General features: G+C 39.3%; 1 protein-coding gene across 2 annotated transcripts in view; it reads right to left on the bottom strand.

The window, feature by feature from the left end:
• Nucleotides 1–18,937, bottom strand: part of GNPTAB (N-acetylglucosamine-1-phosphate transferase subunits alpha and beta) — a 76,798-nt gene that overhangs the window by 32,191 nt on the left and 25,670 nt on the right. For both annotated transcript variants that reach the window (XM_045084787.1, XM_004742981.3), the window contains exons 2-5: nucleotides 15,644–15,729; nucleotides 8,131–8,250; nucleotides 7,172–7,213; nucleotides 4,968–5,173 (exon numbers count right to left, since the gene is read on the bottom strand). In XM_045084787.1, coding sequence (XP_044940722.1) covers nucleotides 4,968–5,173; nucleotides 7,172–7,213; nucleotides 8,131–8,250; nucleotides 15,644–15,729 — 454 coding nt within the window. The remainder of the gene's footprint in view (nucleotides 1–4,967; nucleotides 5,174–7,171; nucleotides 7,214–8,130; nucleotides 8,251–15,643; nucleotides 15,730–18,937) is intronic.

The following is an 18,937-nucleotide window of genomic DNA, read 5'->3' as shown; positions in this document are numbered from 1 at the left end:
AAAAAATGAAAGCTTTTGCAGTATACTGTTAATCTTTAAGGGAAGCATTGAGCATTAAGAGTAGGAGTTCATTATTTATCAGATATGCACCTCCCTGGCTCCCCCCAACCCCCACTGACATGGGAGGTTCTGCACTGGTCGATCAGAGCATTCTAATAGATGTGGTTTAGCTATCTGTAAATAATCTCAGCAAAGGTAACTAATGACATCTCATGTCATCTTTACGGATATAACAGAGACTTAGCCTAGATCTCAAGTTTGGTGGAGAATAAACCAATTCTGACTAAAGAATGAAATCATAAAACTACTATCAACGTAAAGAGAGGATTTAGAGGTCTGCCATAGGTTCTGTCTTGTTCAATGATCCATCAAAGTTTTAGAAGACACAGAAGACATGCTTGAAGAATGTGTGGATTTACACGAAGCAGACAGAGAAGTAATTATTCTGAATAATGTACTAGGAGTTCCCCAAAGTTCTTACTATTTGGAACAACAAGTCAAACCTAGCAAAATGAAACCTCCTACAAAGACCTTTAACTTGGCACCAAAAACCAACTATGTAAGCATAAATTGGCAAGTATTTGAGCATTAGCGTGTATTGTTTCTTTTTTCTTCTCTTTTTCATCTTCCTCATCATGGGTCTTGAACCCACAACTTTAAGATCAAGACTTACATGCTCTACCAACTGAGCCAACCAGACATCCCTTTATTAAGTTTTTTAAAAAAGACTTAGGAGTTTTAAGTCCAGGGCGAGGTCAGTATGTCAACAATGTACTATGGCCATACTGAATTTCCACTGTAATTCTGTGCTTTTGAACTGGAGGACTTAGGATAAGAAAAGTGGTATTCCCCAACACCAACCCATGAGTAAATCCTGTTGGGCTGACCTTCAAAATGCCCAGAATCCAACCTCTCCTCACCACTACTCTGATCCACGCCACCCTCCCCCTTACCTGAATTGTTACAACCTTTGCCCCTCCTCAGTTTATTCCCACCACAGCAGCCAGACTGATCCTTTTGGAACATGAGTTCAATCACATCACTCCTATACTCAAAACCCTACAATAACTGCTCACTGCGTTTTTTTAAAAAAGATTTTATTTATTTGACAGAGAGAGAATAAGCACACAAGCAGGAGGAACAGCAGAGGGGGGAGAGAGAAGCAGACTGCTGAGCAGGGAGCCCTACATGGGGCTCGATCCCAGAACCCTGGGGTCATGACCTGAGCCGCAGGCAGACACTTAACCTAGACTGAGCCACCAGGCGCCCCTGCTCATCACATTCTGAGTTAAAGCCAAAGTCCTTGTCATGGCTGCCAGGGCCGATCCCACCAGTTTTCCCATTACTTCTCTAGGCTCATCTTTTGCCCCCTTCCCTTGTTCACTCATGGGCATAGAAAGCCCAGTCACAGAGGCCTTTCTGCTCTTCTTGAAATATGCCAAACACACCCCTGACTCAGGGTCTTTGCACTGGCTCATCCACTTAACTGAATCACTCCTTGTCCATATATTCACACTGCTGGCCCTCTCATATTCTTGAAATTTTCACTTGGAAGTCACCTTCTTGGTAAGTCTGCCTTTATCACCCAGTTTCCTCTGCTCAATTTTTCTCTACACCACTTGTCTTTTTACTTGTATTCTGTATTTATTGTGTCTCCCTCTGTTGAGATGTAAACTCAATGCAGGCAAAGATTTCTGTCCATTTCTTCACTGTTGCACTTTCAGCTCTGAGAACAGTACTTGGCACATGGTATACATTAAAAAAATAACAAACAGTCCTGCTCTCTCTGCAAATGAACCACCTGAAAAAAATGTTCTATTCCAGCTGACACACTTTAAAAGTAACAGAAACCATGGGGCGCCTGGGTAGTATAATCGGATGAGCTTCTGACTCTTGGTTTCAGCGCAGGTCATGATCTCAGGGTCATGACATGGAGCCCCACATCAGGCTCCTTGCTTGGTGTGGAGTCTGCTTGAAACTCTTTCTCTCTCTCTCCTTCCGCCCCTCCCCCATGCTCACTCTCTTTCTCTAAAATAAATAAATCTATAAAAATAAAAAAATAAATAAAAGCAAATGAAACCAAAGCTCACTCTGAGAAGAATAAACTAGGACACAGATAAGCCCCTAAGAGACAGCTAAAAGAATAGGAATGAAAAGAAATGTCACATGGGAAAGAGATTACATTAGTTCTGGAAGATCCCAACGGGTACAATTTAACCAGTGTGAGAAAGCTGTAAGGAAGCACTCCATAATTCCTTGTAAAGGTCAATGTAGTCCAAAGGCAAAATGAATTCTCACAGGAGAAAATTCGTTTCCTATAAATCAAAGGGGATAAGCTTGACCGGAAAAACCACTTTGCTGAGCAATCCAGGCCCAGGCTGCAGGACTAGACTGTGCAACTGCTGAAGTCCTGTCTACTCTACAGAGCCTAGACCACAAGTACAGTGACACAGAATCGGAGGGGCAGAAAGGACACATTTCAGAAAGAGAAAAAAGCCAACAGCACTTGATGATGAACTTGAAAAAGGTTAAATGAGATAAATGGAACATCAAATGTGGATACAAATTTTTTATCTGTATCAGGGGTTGGCATTCTAGGGCCAAAATTTAGCCACTGCTTATTTTAGTATGGCCCCAAGCTAAGAACGGTTTTGACATTTTAAAATGGCTAAATGTTAAATACTTATCCAAAATATCTACATAATATCCTCCATGTTGCCTCTTGGCCCACAAAGCCTTAAAATATGTATTCTCTGGTTCTTTAAGAAAGAATTTGGCAATCCCTGATCTAGATAACTGAGGAGAATAAAGAGGGAGTCTGTGGTCCACTAGAAGTATAAGCTCCCTGATGGCCAGGATCTGTCTTTTGTTCTTTGCTATTTCTCTGTTACCTGGAACAACAACCAAAACAGAGCAGTTGCTCCACAAATCTTTACTGAACAAATGATTAAGTAGGGCAGTCAAACAGAAGCCCAAGTAGGAATTCAAAAACAGTGCTTAGAAGACTATAGTTTAATATAAAATTTATTTATATCAAAACTCACAACCTCATAAGTCTTTATTATGTTATAAAATTAGAGGAAAAATCCAAGATTCTCTCCACAGATGTTGTAACTGAGTTATAATTCTTAACATAATGTCATTCTTTCTTCTCCTCAGGTAAAACATTATCAAAGTACCTTAACTAATTTTAAAAAACAAAGCTAAATTTAGCAAAACAAGAAATCAAGATAATTTGCTGTAATTTGTCAAAGGTTATCCCTTTACTTTTCCTATATATTTAACTATAACTCAAATACAAAAATGTTATTTATACAAAATAATTCAGAAACAAATCTACAGTGTAAAGGTGGCGATACCTGCACTTAGAAAGGTTACAATTTTCTTTCAAATTACAAATAACTTAAGTGTCAGAAAGAAAGCATGATGTTAGACACTGTTCAGGACACAAATTGGTGAGTAATAAGGTCTCTGTGCTCGATTAAGAAATTAGATGAGGACACCATAAACTCCTGTGTAATCAAAAACTACGTTTTGGTGCACCTGGCTGGCACAGTCAGTTAAGCATCTGACTCTTGATTTTGCCTCAGGTCATGATCTCAGGCTCATGAGATGGAGCCTCACATCGGGCTCTGCACTCAGCATGAAGTCTGCTTGCATATTCTCTCTCTGCCTGCCCCTTCTAAAAAATAAGTAAATCTTAAACACACACACACACACACACACACACAGAAACCTAAGTTGTGAGTCACATTACAAGTACAAAAGGGAGACAGAAAGTAAAAATAAATGAAATCATTGTGAGTGTACTGTCCACGATCTTCAAGGAGACAGAGGTGGGGCTGGAAAGAACAGGAGGCAGGCTGGGAGAGGAGGAGGACCAGGAGAACAGCACCACACATGTGTGAAGACACGGGCAGCCTCAAGGAGATGCAGCAGGGCAGGGAACGAGGAACTAAGTGCAGAATCAAGGCTGAGTCCTGAACACCAGGAGGAGGAATCTGTATCCATGCAGAAAACAAATACATACTACTGTATTATCGTCTTCAAAAAGGAGGCAAACCAATAAAATCCGAGATTTCTGATTTATTCAGATTGCGTGCCAGGGAGATGGGAGAGAAACTTTACAGGTAGGCAGAGCAGCTAGGCGGCTATCACCGGGGCCTATGTGAAGGAATTCAGTCTGGTGTAGACAAAGTGAGATAAGTAAAGGAGGGAATCATTTGTGAAAAACAAAAGCAAGTAACAGGGTGAGATAAATTATTAGTGATGAAGGTAAAAAGGAAGAACACATCAAAGATATTTCAAAGATTTAAGCTGGGAGGTATGACACAGAAAGAATGGGAACTTAAGAACAGGACTCAATGCTGTAAAAGGGACATGACCGTTTTCATTTTATACAGGTGAAACACATGTAGGCTTCAAGGAGAGAGGCTCAGGACAGAAGCATGAGAGACAACAGACCAGAGTAGACACAGGCTCACCAGCTCAGTGGCCAAGTGGGAGGACAGGATCTCGAATGTGTGTATTATTCTATCCAGAAATTACAATTTCAGTTCTATTATCTGACCAACAAACTGTATAATCAGATAATTCAGAATGTAAAATAAGAATCCTCCAGTATGCTCTGTTCAAACTGGAGAAAATAACTTGCTGAAGAGTTATATGGCAAAAAATAATAATAGTAATAAGCCTCCACAATAACTCAGAGCCAAGCGAAATAAGGTATCAAATTTAAGGTCCTGACCACAGCACAGAAAGGCAAGTGTATAACAGGGAGTAAGATATATGGAATCCCTTTCTGAAGTTAGGGCTGAAATACAGTGGCAGCTCTTTTGCTTCTCCTTTTATGTTTTTAGTTTATCAAGTACTTCTTTAAAAACTGAATCATGTCTGTTCCATTTAGAATTTTGTTATTCAAACCATCAATGATGACATGAGTTTAAAATACCCATAGGAGATCTTACCATTCTTAGCACTGTCGAAAACAACAACTGAGACATTAGTGGAAGGGTTTTTTGGTTTTGCAACATTGACTATGTCACTGGCAGAATGAAAAGATGGATAAAGAGATGGCAGTTCCTTCAATGTGATGTTGGCTGGCAGAGCTGGATCCAGGACAAGCATTGGCACCTTGATGCAATGTGTCAGCAAACACTCCAACTGCTTCTCACTGGAAACAGACACCAACATGCTCAAAAACATTCTTGAAAAATTAATCAACATTGAAAAGCTTGTTTGTACATTAAATTTTCTAGATGTTTTTCTATATCCTATAAAAATCACATTTAATAAACACAAATCTTGTCAGGAATATAAAGATAGCAAGTATGATATAAAATTATTTTAAACAAGGGTAGCTTTAGAGCTTTAGAAAGTGCTTTCAAACTCCTATTAATATAATTGCCACCAAAATTTACTAACTCAAAGGTACACAAGAAATTAAGCATTTCACTACCATTTTAAATATTTTTCATAATTCCAATGAAATCTATCATTAGGCAGATTAGGAAGTAGATAAATTCTGTTCACAGAGTGTCAGCCTACCAGATACAACTTACCAATTCACAAATACACTGGAAAGACATGACACTAATGTAAATAAAAGCAAATGCAACAAGGTTCTAAGATGAATGTTTCAGATATTTCTATCTAAACGAAAGGAATACCTAGAATAAACATAATACCTAAATAAACAATGGACAAAACACAGCTGGGGAACTCACAAAGTGGGAGCTGTGACTAGTTAATATGTAAAACTGTCCAACCACAGTAATATTTAAAGAAATGCAAAAGGAAACAATGAGGTATCACATTTTGTTTACTAAATTAGCATCCCTCAAAAAAAGGGACTCAGTGTTAGTGCAAGCACAGTACACCTATTCCTCTCAAACACTGCTGGTGTCACTGCAGGGGGGTATTTCCCATTTCCTCTCTGGAGAATTAATTTTATAGCATTTGCATGTGTCCTTATTCAGACCCATAAAAATTTATACATATGCTTCTTCCTCAGTAGTTTACTTTCAGGAATCTAGTCCAAGCAGAAGAAGAGAAACAAAACAGGGAAAACACATACATACATACATACACACACACACACACACACACACACAGAAAATGTGACAGACCCAAATATAAGATCACAAAATATTTACAATAGTGAAATACAGAAGTGCCCAACATTTAGTAAATTACAGTAGTTATTTTATGGAATATTATTAACTATTACAACTGAGAAGAAGCACCAAGATAATTTATCAACAGATATGTATAGACTATATAAATTTTAAAATGATACAAAATTGTACATGGGTTATAAATTATAAAAAAAAGATTATAAATAACGACTATAAACACATGCATGAAAAGGGAATAATATAATGATCACAGCTGAATGAGACCATAGAATTATGCGAGCCTATTTTTTTCACTGTCCTCTCAACCTTTCTGTAATGTGGCACTATTACTTTGACTACTTTAAAAATGTACTTATTTTAAAAATATCGGTATTTTAAAAATTAAAAAAAATTAACAGTGGTATTAACAGTAGTATATACAGTACAGTACTATTTTATAAATGAATATACATAACATAAAAAAATGATTCAGAGGGCACTTCAAGATCTCTAAATTCCTCAGGCTCATTTCTATAAAATAACTCTTATAAGTCTAACAATTAAGTGGGGGGAGTGCAGTTAACAGAGATTTCTGCTGGTCAGTGAGGCAATCTTGTTTTTAGGGCTATTCAGAATCAGTTACAATTTAAATCACAATAGCCACATTATGACAGCTTTTTCAAGGAAATAAATTAGTGAAAACACTGGGTCTAAATCATACTTTAAGTGTACCAAGAGAAAAGAAAACCCAGAGAGATTAATGAAAACGACAGAGAAGAAAAACCTTAACATCCAGAAAACTAATCTATCAGAAACGATAAAGCTTTGATTAGGTACAACCTGGATAAGAGTTCTCAATCAACTATGCCTTTGGCACTGTTAGATTTTCCATCTAATGGAAGCACTTAATTTGGGGGTCAAAAACTAGCAGATGAGGGATTGAAGAGGGACAATAAATATAAAATACTGTGTATTCAACAAAAACAAGTTAGAACCTGGAAGTTTTACTTCAACATTTCAACCTCTATTCCTCAGAAGAGAATCAACACACTTACCTCTTCTTAGTTGGTTCTGTTGTGTTCTTCCCAAGGATTTCTCTAATGAAAGCAAATATATTTCATTACATATGCATAGGCTAGTACTAGCCCTAAATGTGAACAAGAGGTTACTGACAACATTGATTTTCTTGGTTACTCCCCTGGAACTAACCAGTAGGTTAAGAAATATAATGCTTACAACATGTAAGATATATAAAATTTTAAGTTTCAATTAAATATACTGAAGTTATTACCATCACATACCTTCCACAATAACTGAAAAAGTTGACATACAAGCTTCTACATTTTACTAGTAAAATCAGGTTGCCAAAGTCATTTTCATGCACTGGGAAGGTATAAAATTCCTCTAATGCAAAGAGAAAGAGACAATTTGTTGCAGTATAACTTGGCCAATTACCTGCAACTGGGAAGCACCCATTAACATTTACAAAGAAATGAATGGAGAAATTCTCAACAAATACTGCTAAGGAATCAGAAAGGAAGAAAAATCAGCCAGATCCCTAGCTCTAAAGGCTCTCCATTCAAGGGCATTGTACCTTTCCCAGGGAATTAACAGCTCTTGTAGTTATGCTGAATAACAAACACCTTATTTCCTGAAGGTATGACACCTGGGACTCAGCCTGAGTAAGCAGAAGTCCAGGGCTTTCTTGGGAGGCTCCTTTCCCTTTAGGGCTCTCAGAGAGCAAGGCATCACTAGAGTGGCACAGTCATAAAATGGCCATCTTACAAAGTGAGGCCAGGATGCCACTAAAGTGGCTGAGTTCTCCTTGGGCACCAAGAAACAAGGGTTGGATACATGACTGACAACATCTTCTAATGGCACGAATTTGAGAGGGGCTAGCAATGTTACCAGATTTTTGTTTGGACAGCATTGTGAACATCACCTTTCCTTCTGAAATGCACTGTTACTTGTACTCAGAACAGTGTGTGTTTTGTTTTTAAGGAATCAGTTTTACCTCATTGCTTTCTGCTCCTCCTCCATCTGTTCTCTGACTTGCTGTAGTTCCTTCAGTAGTTCAAGATCTGTGCCATTCACCCAGGTATAAACCACATCGATCGGCATCGGCAGACAGAGCCTAGGGCAAACCCACAGGTCTTCCGCTTACATGCATTTTTCCAATACATTTGGGAATAAGAGTATAAAAGGGTTTAAACTCAAAGGTTATGGAAAAAAACCCCGAAACAATGAAAAGGTAATCAAACCAGCCAACCATATCATAAAATTGCATGTTTCAAACTGGTGCTAGGAGACTATTTGTTGAGAACTTTCTCTGCAAGATGCATGCAGATCTCTATGCAGTTCTGCACCATTTACTCCTCACAACCACCCCGTGAAGAGGCTGCCATCACTCCACTTTAAGATTGTCAGGAGATCTTGGAAACTCAGTTTATACTCCTACATGCTCAGTTTAGCAAACAAGGGTGCTGAGATACAAATGTAGCCAAACAGAAAAGAAATTAGAAGCTAAATAAAATTACCAAAAAGGGAATTATCCAACATTCCCTAACGATGACCCAGTTCTATTTTCCCAGCCCTGTTTTATGCCGCAGCACTCCTTATTCCCCGCTGCCCCAAGTCCTGCCCCTCCCAGCCCAGCCCTCTCCTTCCCCTGCCCTGCTTTTTCTTGTCTTCATAGCACTGACCACCTTTCTAACATATTAAATAATTGACTTGTTACCTACATTGGTAACTGTGTGTGTCCTTCCTCCAGAATGTAAGCTCCAAGAAGGCAGGAAGCTTTCTGTTTTGTTCCCTAAAGTACCCAATCGATTAGAAAAGTGCTGAGCACACAGAGCAGCTCCTGGGATCAAGTCCCACATCAGGCTCTCTGCTCAGCAGGGAGCCTGCCTTCCTCTCTCTCTCTGCCTGCCTCTCTACCTACTTGTGATCTCTCTCTGTCAAATAAATAAATAAAATCTTAAAAAAAAAAAAAAAAGATGTGAAGGAAGTGAGAGAGCAAGCCATGTGGATAACTGGGGGACGAAAGGTTCAGAGAATGGGAACACCACGTGTAAATGCTCTGAAATAGATACCTAACTGGCATGTTCAAGGGGCTAAAGGCCAGAGTGGCAGAGACAAGGGGAAAAAGGGAGGAGCAAAAGAGAAGATGAAGGTCAAAGGAGAACCAGGGACCCAGAGCTTCATGGGAAAAATGAGGAGTCACCTAATACTCAGCTATATGTGAAAACTGAACATTTAGCAACCCTCCTGACAATGTTTACCACTGTCTGCAGAATGACATCTAAACCATGTCATAATCTACACCTTGTGCTTTAAACACTCCGATCATTTACCCCAATAAAGTAAGACTTGCAAGGTTTTGTGCCTTTAAACATGCCTCTCCCTCTGCCTAAAATATCCTCTTTTTTTCATGCTTTGTTGAACCACTTCCTCCTTCCCCGATCGCCCTCTTCCCTCACCTCCCACAAAGAGAATGTACTGCTTCCCATGCAGCTTCCATTATACTCTGTACTCTAATGAATCCTTAGCACGCTATGTTGTACTAGTTTTTATGCATGTCTATCTTCCACTAGATAGACTATTTCTAGAGCAGATGTGGTACCATAAATTTTGTGCGCTGTTGCATTAATAACTTCCTCTCTTCCTCTAAACAATGAATTTTGGAACACACACACACAAAATTAAATAAAATTAAATTAAAAAAAAAAAAACAAAAAAACTTCCTCTCTTTCCTATATTTTCAGGTTCTCTCTCCTCACCCTAACAGTAAGTGAAAGCTTTCTCAGCTAGGTCTTTTATGCAGTTATTATACCAATGGTTCTCAAACATTAGTAGGCATCAGAATCACCTTATGGCTTGTAAAACAGATTGTTAGGCTCCAACCCAGAGTTTCTGACCCATTAGGTCTGGTGTGGGGCCCCAGAACTTGCATATCTAACAAGTTCCCAGATACAGCAATACTGCCAGTCCAGAAATCCACAATGATAACTGTTTTGTTTATATACAGGTTGTAGTTCACATGCTTAAGTTAAAAAAAAAAAAAACAAACCTTCCCCACTAAAGTGCCAGTTCTGTATGAGGGTAAACGAGTTCCTCTTGGTCATCACAAGATGCCTAGGAATAAGGTCTGGTACATGAGTGGGATTTAACATATACTTGTTGGCTAAATAAAGTTCATTCCCTCAACATATATATCAGTCTTTTCCATTAAAAAGAAATGTCTTGCATTGCTCACACCGAAATTATCCAAGGTCATCTCACTCCCAATAGCTTCGACCAAAAATTAATCTGAAAAAACTACTTTGGTGACATATTTTTTAAGGGTTTTTTTCCCGAAGATTAAAAAAAAAAAGGATTGCACATTCCAAAGCTATCCTGTACAAGCAATTTCAAGCAATTACCTGCTATTAGAAATTTTTTAATAGAATGAGGAAATATCCATACATGTTCAAATGGGGAAAAAATTAAGTATATAATGGTTTTATGTACTGGCTCTAGTAAGCTTGTATTATATGATCAATTTAATTCTCTGGTGTTAAACAAACTAGGAGATCGTGTGATCTGCCCGAGGTCAGTGAGTCAGTTGTTTTTCTACTATTAGACATAGCCACAGTGAGTTTGAGTCTTTCTTTCTAACCACGAGACCACTATATCTTAGTTTCCAGATGAAAAGAAAGCCTTTATCTTAGAGCTGAAGACTAAATAAGTCACCTATGACTCAGAACCAAAGCCACAGTGACAGTAATACAGCTTTTATTTTAATCAGTTTAGTTTAAGTGAGTATACAGGCGCTATGACATATAAACGACACTATGAATGTAGCCCCTTACTTCTACATTTTATAAAATAGATAAGAAAACTTAAATGGTACCTTAGATCCAAAGAGTTGGAAAAGATTTTATACTTAATTAATCTAATACCTACATTTTAGAGATGACTAGACTAGTCCCAGACTGACTTAATGCCTCACAAAATTAGTAGCAATAGATCATTTACATATTTACTTCTTAATGACATATAGAACTTTGTTTTAAACATTTCTAATAATATTAAAAAGACTTGCAGAGAAACTAGCAAAATAATGAAAATTTCCTATAAATATTATGGTATTTTAAAAATATATCAGAACACGTGATGTTATATATGATGCATTTACTTGTCATCTTCAAAATTAGGTAATTTCGAAATATCCTTATATAAAACTCAAACTATATTTTAATGCAGTCTAAAATTAGGAGGAGAAATATTTAACACACATACACAAAATTTTTCAGAAAGAGAACAAGAATGTTTGATTAAAACTGCTGACCTCCATATGTGAATTTTCTACAGCTACTTTTCCTTCTAAAGTTTTGAAGCTCCTTCAGGACAGTGATTTCTGCAAGTGTGCACCGTCAGCATGAGCCCAGCATAAGGCACAGTAGGTTGAGTAGGTGCTTGATAAATATTTGATTAAAAAAAGACAATTAAAAAAAAAAGCCATTTTGAGCTTTTCTTAGGAAAACTGGCTAAAATGAAAACAAAGTAGGAAAACTGGATTTCATTAAGAATCCACGAATGAATTGTTCTCAAAGTGTAGTCACCAGACCAGCAGCTTCAGTGTCACCAGTGAACTTGTTAAAATGAAAATTCTGTGGGCCCCTCTGAGACCTCCAGACTCAGAAACCCAGCAGGGGGTGGGGAGGTGGGGCAGGGGCTGGAATGCATTTTCTGAAGCTTTCCATGGGATTCTGCTGCACACTGAAGTTTTGGGAACTGCTATGTTAAAGAACACTTAATAATTATTCATTTCACACTTAATAATTATTAAGAACCCAAAAGGCTTTTGTTTATAGGTTGTAACTATTCATATTTGCTATATTTGAAAATAAAACACATTAAAAATATTCATTTTTTTTTAAAGATTTTACTTATTTATTTATTTGAGAGAGAGTGTGAGAGAGAGAATGAGCATAAGAACTGGGGGGGGGGTCAGAGGGAGAAGCAGACTCCCTGTCGAGCAGGGAGCCTGATATGGGACTCAATCCCGGGACTCCAGGATCATGACCAGAGCCGAAGGCAGTCGCTTAACCAACTGAGCCACCCAGCCTTCCCTATAATATTCATTTTAAAACAAAAAACCTCCTCACATGTTAACAAGATTAACTTTTTAAAAAGATTTTATTTATTTATTTGAGAGAGAGAGGGAGAACAGAGAGGATGAGGGAGAAAGAGAAGCAGACTCCCCACTGAGCAGAGAGTCTGACATGAGGCTAGATCCCAGGACCCTGAGATCATGACCTGAGTCAAAGGCAGATGCTTAAGGGCTGAACCACCCAGGCACCCCATGAACAACTTTTTAAATGAAAATAACAATATTTTCCAAAACAACAAAAAAAAATTTAGCGAGAAGAGAAGCACTGTTTAACATTTCTGCCAATCTCTTAATGACTTAGTAGAAGAGAGCGAGCACCTCAGATCTTCCATGTTCAATCTACTCCCACGTGTTGTTTTGGTTGAACTATATAATGAAAACCCAGGCTCATACAGATATTTAGCTGGAAAGGAAAGTTGTATTTTAGCCTTTTCATGGGGGCCCCTTGGGAAGCTCAGTTTGTTAAGCATCTATCTGCCTTTGGCTCAGGTCATGATCCCAAGGTTCTGGGATCAAGCCCTGCGTTGGGTTCCCTGCTCAGCGGGGAGCCTGCTTCTCCCTCTCCCTCTGCCCTATCCACCTGCTCACTCTCTCTTTCTCAAATAAATAAAAATCTTCAAAAAAGTAGTAATAGCTTTTTCAGGTAATAGTGGGTTTTCCTCTCTGGTCCTACACCAAAGTAACTGGTAGTTGCTTAAAAATTAGTGGCAATGTGGAATATGAAGCTACATTAATGAGCTTTTTGTGCTTTTCCACTGAAATCCATTGGTCCTTCTTGCACTTTGAATGGCTTTTTTACCCATGCGAGATTCTGTAACCTCTGTAACAATAATCCTATAACAATGTATTGGTTCTCTGGAAAATAAGAGCTCACTGAGTTAATGCAGATCTGCTAAATGGTGCCGTATTTCTTTCATTTTTTTTTCTACAATATTAACAACTGTGATTTTTTTGGACAATGCCACAGATCTAAAGAGATAAGTCTTTATGATACTGTGAAGCTGTTAAGCCCACAATAGTAGAAACAAGATTTCCCAAATTCTTATTTTCACCTGAAAGCTCAAATTTTATCACTGGCAACGAATACCACTACTCTTCCTTCAAGAGACAGAATTGCTTTGTTCACTGTCAAGAAATATCTGCCAAATGACCAAGTCTGAGTAATAATACTGCCATCTGTCCTTTCAAGTTATGACAATGGTGTTCCATGAAACAGAACAGCTAGTCCAGGTTGCAACTCAAACAATCACACAGGGCTTTTCCTCAAGATAATCACCAAACAGTCAGGTGCATTTCATTACAAAGAACATTAAAAAGATGTGTGGTCAAAGGATCAAGATATAATCAAATTAGTAACTTTTACTGCTTCATCGTGAACACTTTTAAGTGAAGCTAGCTTTTATCCTACCCATGTAAATGTGGGGTAGTAAAGAATATAGTGACTCATGCTAAGGTGTGGCAGTTTTACCCATCAATGCTTTTACACGATCAGTGCAAATGTCAACACAGTAAAAAAAAGCAAATAAGACATTAGTATTGTTATAAAAAATAGTTTTGATTTTGCAGATCCCTAGTGTCTTTGAAAACTGTTTTTAAGAGCTATTAAAAGGGTTGCCTGGTGGCTCAAATGGTTAGGTGTCTGCCCTTGGGTCAGGTCATGATCTCTGGGTCCTGGAATCAAGCCTCGTGTCAGACTCCCCTACTCAGTGGGAATCTGTTTCTCCCTCTCCCTTTGCCTCACGCCCTGCTCATGCTCTCTCTCTCAAGTGATAAATAAAATCTTTAAAAAAGAAAGAGAGAGACATCCTAAGAGAAAAGCCTAGTTTCCCTACTTCACGAATTATTTGCTTAACATGCCATTCTCCCCACTGGACTACACAATTCTTTACTGCAGAGTTATATCTCAGTGACTAAAAGAGAGGAAGACTCAAAGACTCATTTCATGTTAAAGGAGCAAAGTCTTGGGATGTCATTCACACATAAGGCACAAAGCAAAGAGTAAAGCTTAACATCAATCAAAAAATCCCTTAGCCCTTCCTCCCTAAGATACTCATGACTGTAACAGTACATACATCCAATTAGTACAGTAAATTAAAAACCCACTTATTCGATAGAAACCACAAGGCACTCATATAGAGTGAAGAGAGGGACACGGAAGTGCTTCCAAGCAGTGGGGAAGGGCTCCAGAGCAACTGGTGATGTAGTCTGGAGGTTCTCAGGAAACTGTCAGGGTGTGCCAACTGATACCAACTGTAGTCACTTATAGTTTCATTAGGTTTTCCAGTTCAGTGAGAGCACAGGGCAAGATTTATGAGAACTATCCTCAGGGGGAAATGGACAGTCAGGATCAAGGAGGATTTTGACATTTAGACTTTTGTGGGGTTAGCTACCCTTGTGAGCTGCCCCACATTTGTTCTGGTCACCTATGGCTCCTTGCCCTGTAATGATTCACTGTGCACTGTTAGAACGGAAAAGAGTCAATAAGTACTGCATAAAATGAGTAAATGAAAAAGGAGAGAACTCCATTTATTTTTTAAAGTTAGAATGATGATTACCCAAAGAATCTACAATCAAAATTCATTAATAATGCTTCCTCTAGATCAGGGTAAATTAAAAATGGAACAGACAGAAGCATAAACTTTTATTTTTCTGTTTTCAACCACTGACATAAACTGCTTTTATTATATAAAACAATATAAGTAATAATTAAAACAAAAAGGAGACTGCAGTTCATTTTAGCTGCAGGAAGAAAAGAGGATGTAAGAAAAGATTGATTCCACTCTGAGGTCTGTTTTTTTGAGGGTGGAAAAAAATCTCCAAGGAAAAGAAAGGTTGAAGGTAGCATCCAAGAGTGGCTGCACCAAGAAGCCTCTTGGCATTAAAGAGAAAAAGACCCAACCTATGAGGTTATTTGTTGTTCCTCACAGTGAACAGCAAGATGTGGTGATCATAGGGCTGGGTGAGGGGTTAGTCTGGTGGCTTCCATGGGACTGGCCCTGGTTAACAGAGTCAAAGAAGATGTCAACAGAAGAATACAGGCCGGGACTTGGAAAAGAATAATACTGGCCAGGGGAGCCACTTGGGTTCCTCATCCTGCAGAGGGATGGAATTACCTTTACTTCACAGAACTGGGGCAATGATAATGAGATCATGTAACTAACTCTGCAAGGCAGGACTATTCTTTGGGAATCGGATTTTTCAGTCATAAAATATGAGGATTCCTTCAGATAGAAGTGGTCTTGAATAGGTTAAACCCTATCTACACTTGGAAAAATCCCTTCAACTTCAAATCCTATATTTAAAACAAGGGTGATCTCATGACTCATCACTTCAAGTCCAAAGAAGCAGCTCTCCGAAACTGATCTCTTCTTACCGATTCTGAAAGGACTTTCCAGCAATATTGTCTCTGTAGGAATCAAACAAAACGTGGTATTGATCCCGGCTCCATTCCAGAACCACCTGGAAAAAAAAAAGGAAAAAATGTTTACCCTGCATCAAATACTAAGAATTTTTGTTTCATTTTAATTTCCTTAAGAATCACTAAAGGAACAGGAAAAGAAATCAAAATTCATCCATTCACCCACTGCCTACCATATATATATATATACACCATACACTGTGCTCAGTCCAGATATAAAAACTACAATAGAAGGATAGTTATACAGATATAGAAATAAAAGCTATAGTTAATGGCCTGTGGGAGGAGGGGCATCAAAGAAATTTAAAAGGGGGGCCCCTGGGTGGCTCAGTGGGTTAAGCCTCTGCCTTGGGCTCTGGTCATGATCTGAGGGGTCCTGGAATCCAGCCCTGCATCGGGCTCTCTGCTCCGCAGGGAGCCTGCTTTGACATCTCTCTCTGTCTGCCCCTCTGCCTACTTATGATCTCTATCTGTCAAATAAATAAATAAAATCTTAAAAAAAAAAATTTAGGGGCACCTGCGTGGCTCAGTGGGTTAAAGCCTCTGCTTTCGGCTCAGGTCATGATCCCAGGGTCCTGGGATCAAGCTCCGCATTGGGCTCTCTGCTCAGCAGGGAGCCTGCTTCCTCCTCTCTCTCTGCCTGCCTCTCTGCCTACTTGTGATCTCTCTCTGTCAAATAAATAAATAAAATCTTTAAAAAAAAAATTTTAAAGGACCCAATATGAGAATTAGGTCTTACAAAATGAGTTCACAAGGTAGGGAGAAAGGGACAGAGCTGCAAGAGCATGTTCAAAGGCTGAAAAGCAGCAAGGGTGAGTGGTTTCAGGGCAACAGGGCAGCTGGCTTTGGTAGGAGCATAGCTAATAAGTGGAGAGAATGGGGCTGAGAAGGGAAACAGTGTCTTAACTATTGTGCCCTATGTACCATGGGAAGCAGAGGCACTACAGGATTTTCAGGCAGCTACATGGTCCATCCAAACCTTGGGAGAGTCTCCTCACAGCACAGAACAAAACTATAAGGAAGAGACTGAAAGCTATAAGGAGATATTGGAGTGATGGCCTTACTGTCTACCAAGTTTCAGCTGATGACCTTGCTAAATAAAGGAGAGAATGGAAAGCTCCAGATAGGAGCTCCCTCATGTCTGCACCCCAAGTCTGTAAACCCACCAACACATGTGCCCCATATTCTTCTTCATTCCCTTCACCAGAGGTGAAGTGTCCTTCCTCCTTGCAAACACCCCCATCTCTGTCCATTTGCTCTGGATCTCCTCAACCTGTCTCAAGACCTGGTCTGTTCTCTCATTTCCTCACAATAGGACTATTTTCATCAGCTTATTACAGTACTCTCAGAAAAACCTTCCCTTCACTCCACACCCTCTGCCAGTTGTTCCTTCTATTTGAAATTCTCTTTCAAGGGCAAATTTCTTTAGAGACTTCTTCTATGCTCCATTTACCCTTCAGCCATTCCAAAACCATTTCTGCCCTTACCATGTCTGGGGTCTTACCAAGGCCTCCATGTTGTGGAATCCACTGACCTGTTCCCCATCTCTCTCTTACTCAACTGGGTAGCTGCTACCCAGTTCCTCTTTACTGAACCACTTCCCTAGCTTTCCTCCCATCACTCTGGTGACTCCTTTTCAATCTCCTTTTCCAGGTCATCTTTTTCTATCTGACTTTCAAATGCATCCTTTCATTTCATTCCTCTTCCTGGAATGCCCCTTCCTGGCAAGACTTCTAGCTTCCTACTGTGCAAACCATAGGATGCATGGCCCGGGGTACATTCAGATGACCATGGGAATGCCCATCATTTAGATTTCATTCCAGCCAGCAGAAAGGTGAGCTAGGGAATGATATGCCCCTCCATTAGGGAACCTTCTTGGAAGGGGCACCTACCACTTCTGTTTTCAATGGCCAGAATGCAGTCACGTGATGACATGTGGCTACAGGGGAGGCCATGTGGACCCATGTGCTCAGCTATAACTGCTCTTTTCTTTGCACAGCATTCAGGTTTTCAATATCTAAACTCTGTCTATCCTGACAACCTTACTTCGCTGGAATGCTTTATAAACACCCCAAATTCAACTAATAATCCTCCCATCACTCAATGTACTGATTTAAAAACTGAGGGTCTAGGGCGCCTGGGTGGCTCAGTGGGTTAAGCCACTGCCTTCGGCTCGGGTCATGATCTCAGGGTCCTGGGATCGAGTCCCGCATCGGGCTCTCTGCTCAGCAGGGAGCCTGCTTCCTCCTCTCTCTCTCTGCCTACTTGTAATCTCTCTCTGTCAAATAAATAAATAAAATCTTTAAAAAAATAAAAAATAAATAAAAACTGAGGGTCTAATATACCTTGTACTGGATTTTTAAAGAGAAATAAAGTAAGTTCCTTGACTTGAACAAACTATACAGCCAATGATTAACAGAGAAGTTTACTGCCAACAACTGCACTGAAGAAAGAGCACCTCATCTAGGAAGACACTTAAAGATTCTCCTCAAGAAGCAATGTTAGTAGTATTAAAGGATGAACAGATGTCTGCTGACAGTTCAGCTGGGGTACCAAGGGTGTGTTAGAGGGATCTGCTACCAGACTAGGTGAGGGAGTGAAGAAGGGGAAGAGAGGCGAGGTGATGTTAGGTTTCCAGTATTTCTAATATGAGTGACTGAAGAGACAGTGGGGCCACTTAATGACACAGTAGGAACAGGTGTAGTGGGGATGAGCACTGGTGGGATTACCATTTTAGTCATGGTAGATTTGAGGCTGTGTGTGCATATAACTGGCCTCCCAACTGGACTGGAAATTCCAAAAGAACAGGGGAATGAGCTCTATGGCAGTATCACACATAACACCAAACCCCATGGCAGACATATAGCTATAAAATACCATCTTTGCTAAATAAAGTATATTTATTTTAATAACATATTGTATTGACTTGGATCAACTTACTGAATTCAGAACAGAAGTGATTCTCCATCAATATCCCTATGTAGCTGCAAAAGGACAACTAGTACATTATTTTTATTTAAAAAAACCACAATAGGGGTGGCTGGGTGGCTCAGTGGGTTAAGCCACTGCCTTCGGCTCGGGTCATGATCTCAGGGTCCTGGGATCGAGTCCCGCATCGGGCTCTCTGCTCAGCAGGGAGCCTGCTTCCTCCTCTCTCTCTCTGCCTACTTGTAATCTCTCTCTGTCAAATAAATAAATAAAATCTTTAAAAAAATAAAAAATAAATAAAAACTGAGGGTCTAATATACC

This window comes from Mustela putorius, unplaced genomic scaffold (genome assembly GCF_011764305.1).
Source record: "Mustela putorius furo isolate JIRA1106 unplaced genomic scaffold, ASM1176430v1.1 tig00000788_pilon_pilon_pilon, whole genome shotgun sequence".
NCBI lineage: Eukaryota > Metazoa > Chordata > Mammalia > Carnivora > Mustelidae > Mustela > Mustela putorius.
The sequence above is the reverse complement of the archived record's forward strand: the minus strand, read 5'-3'. Positions and strand labels throughout refer to the sequence as shown.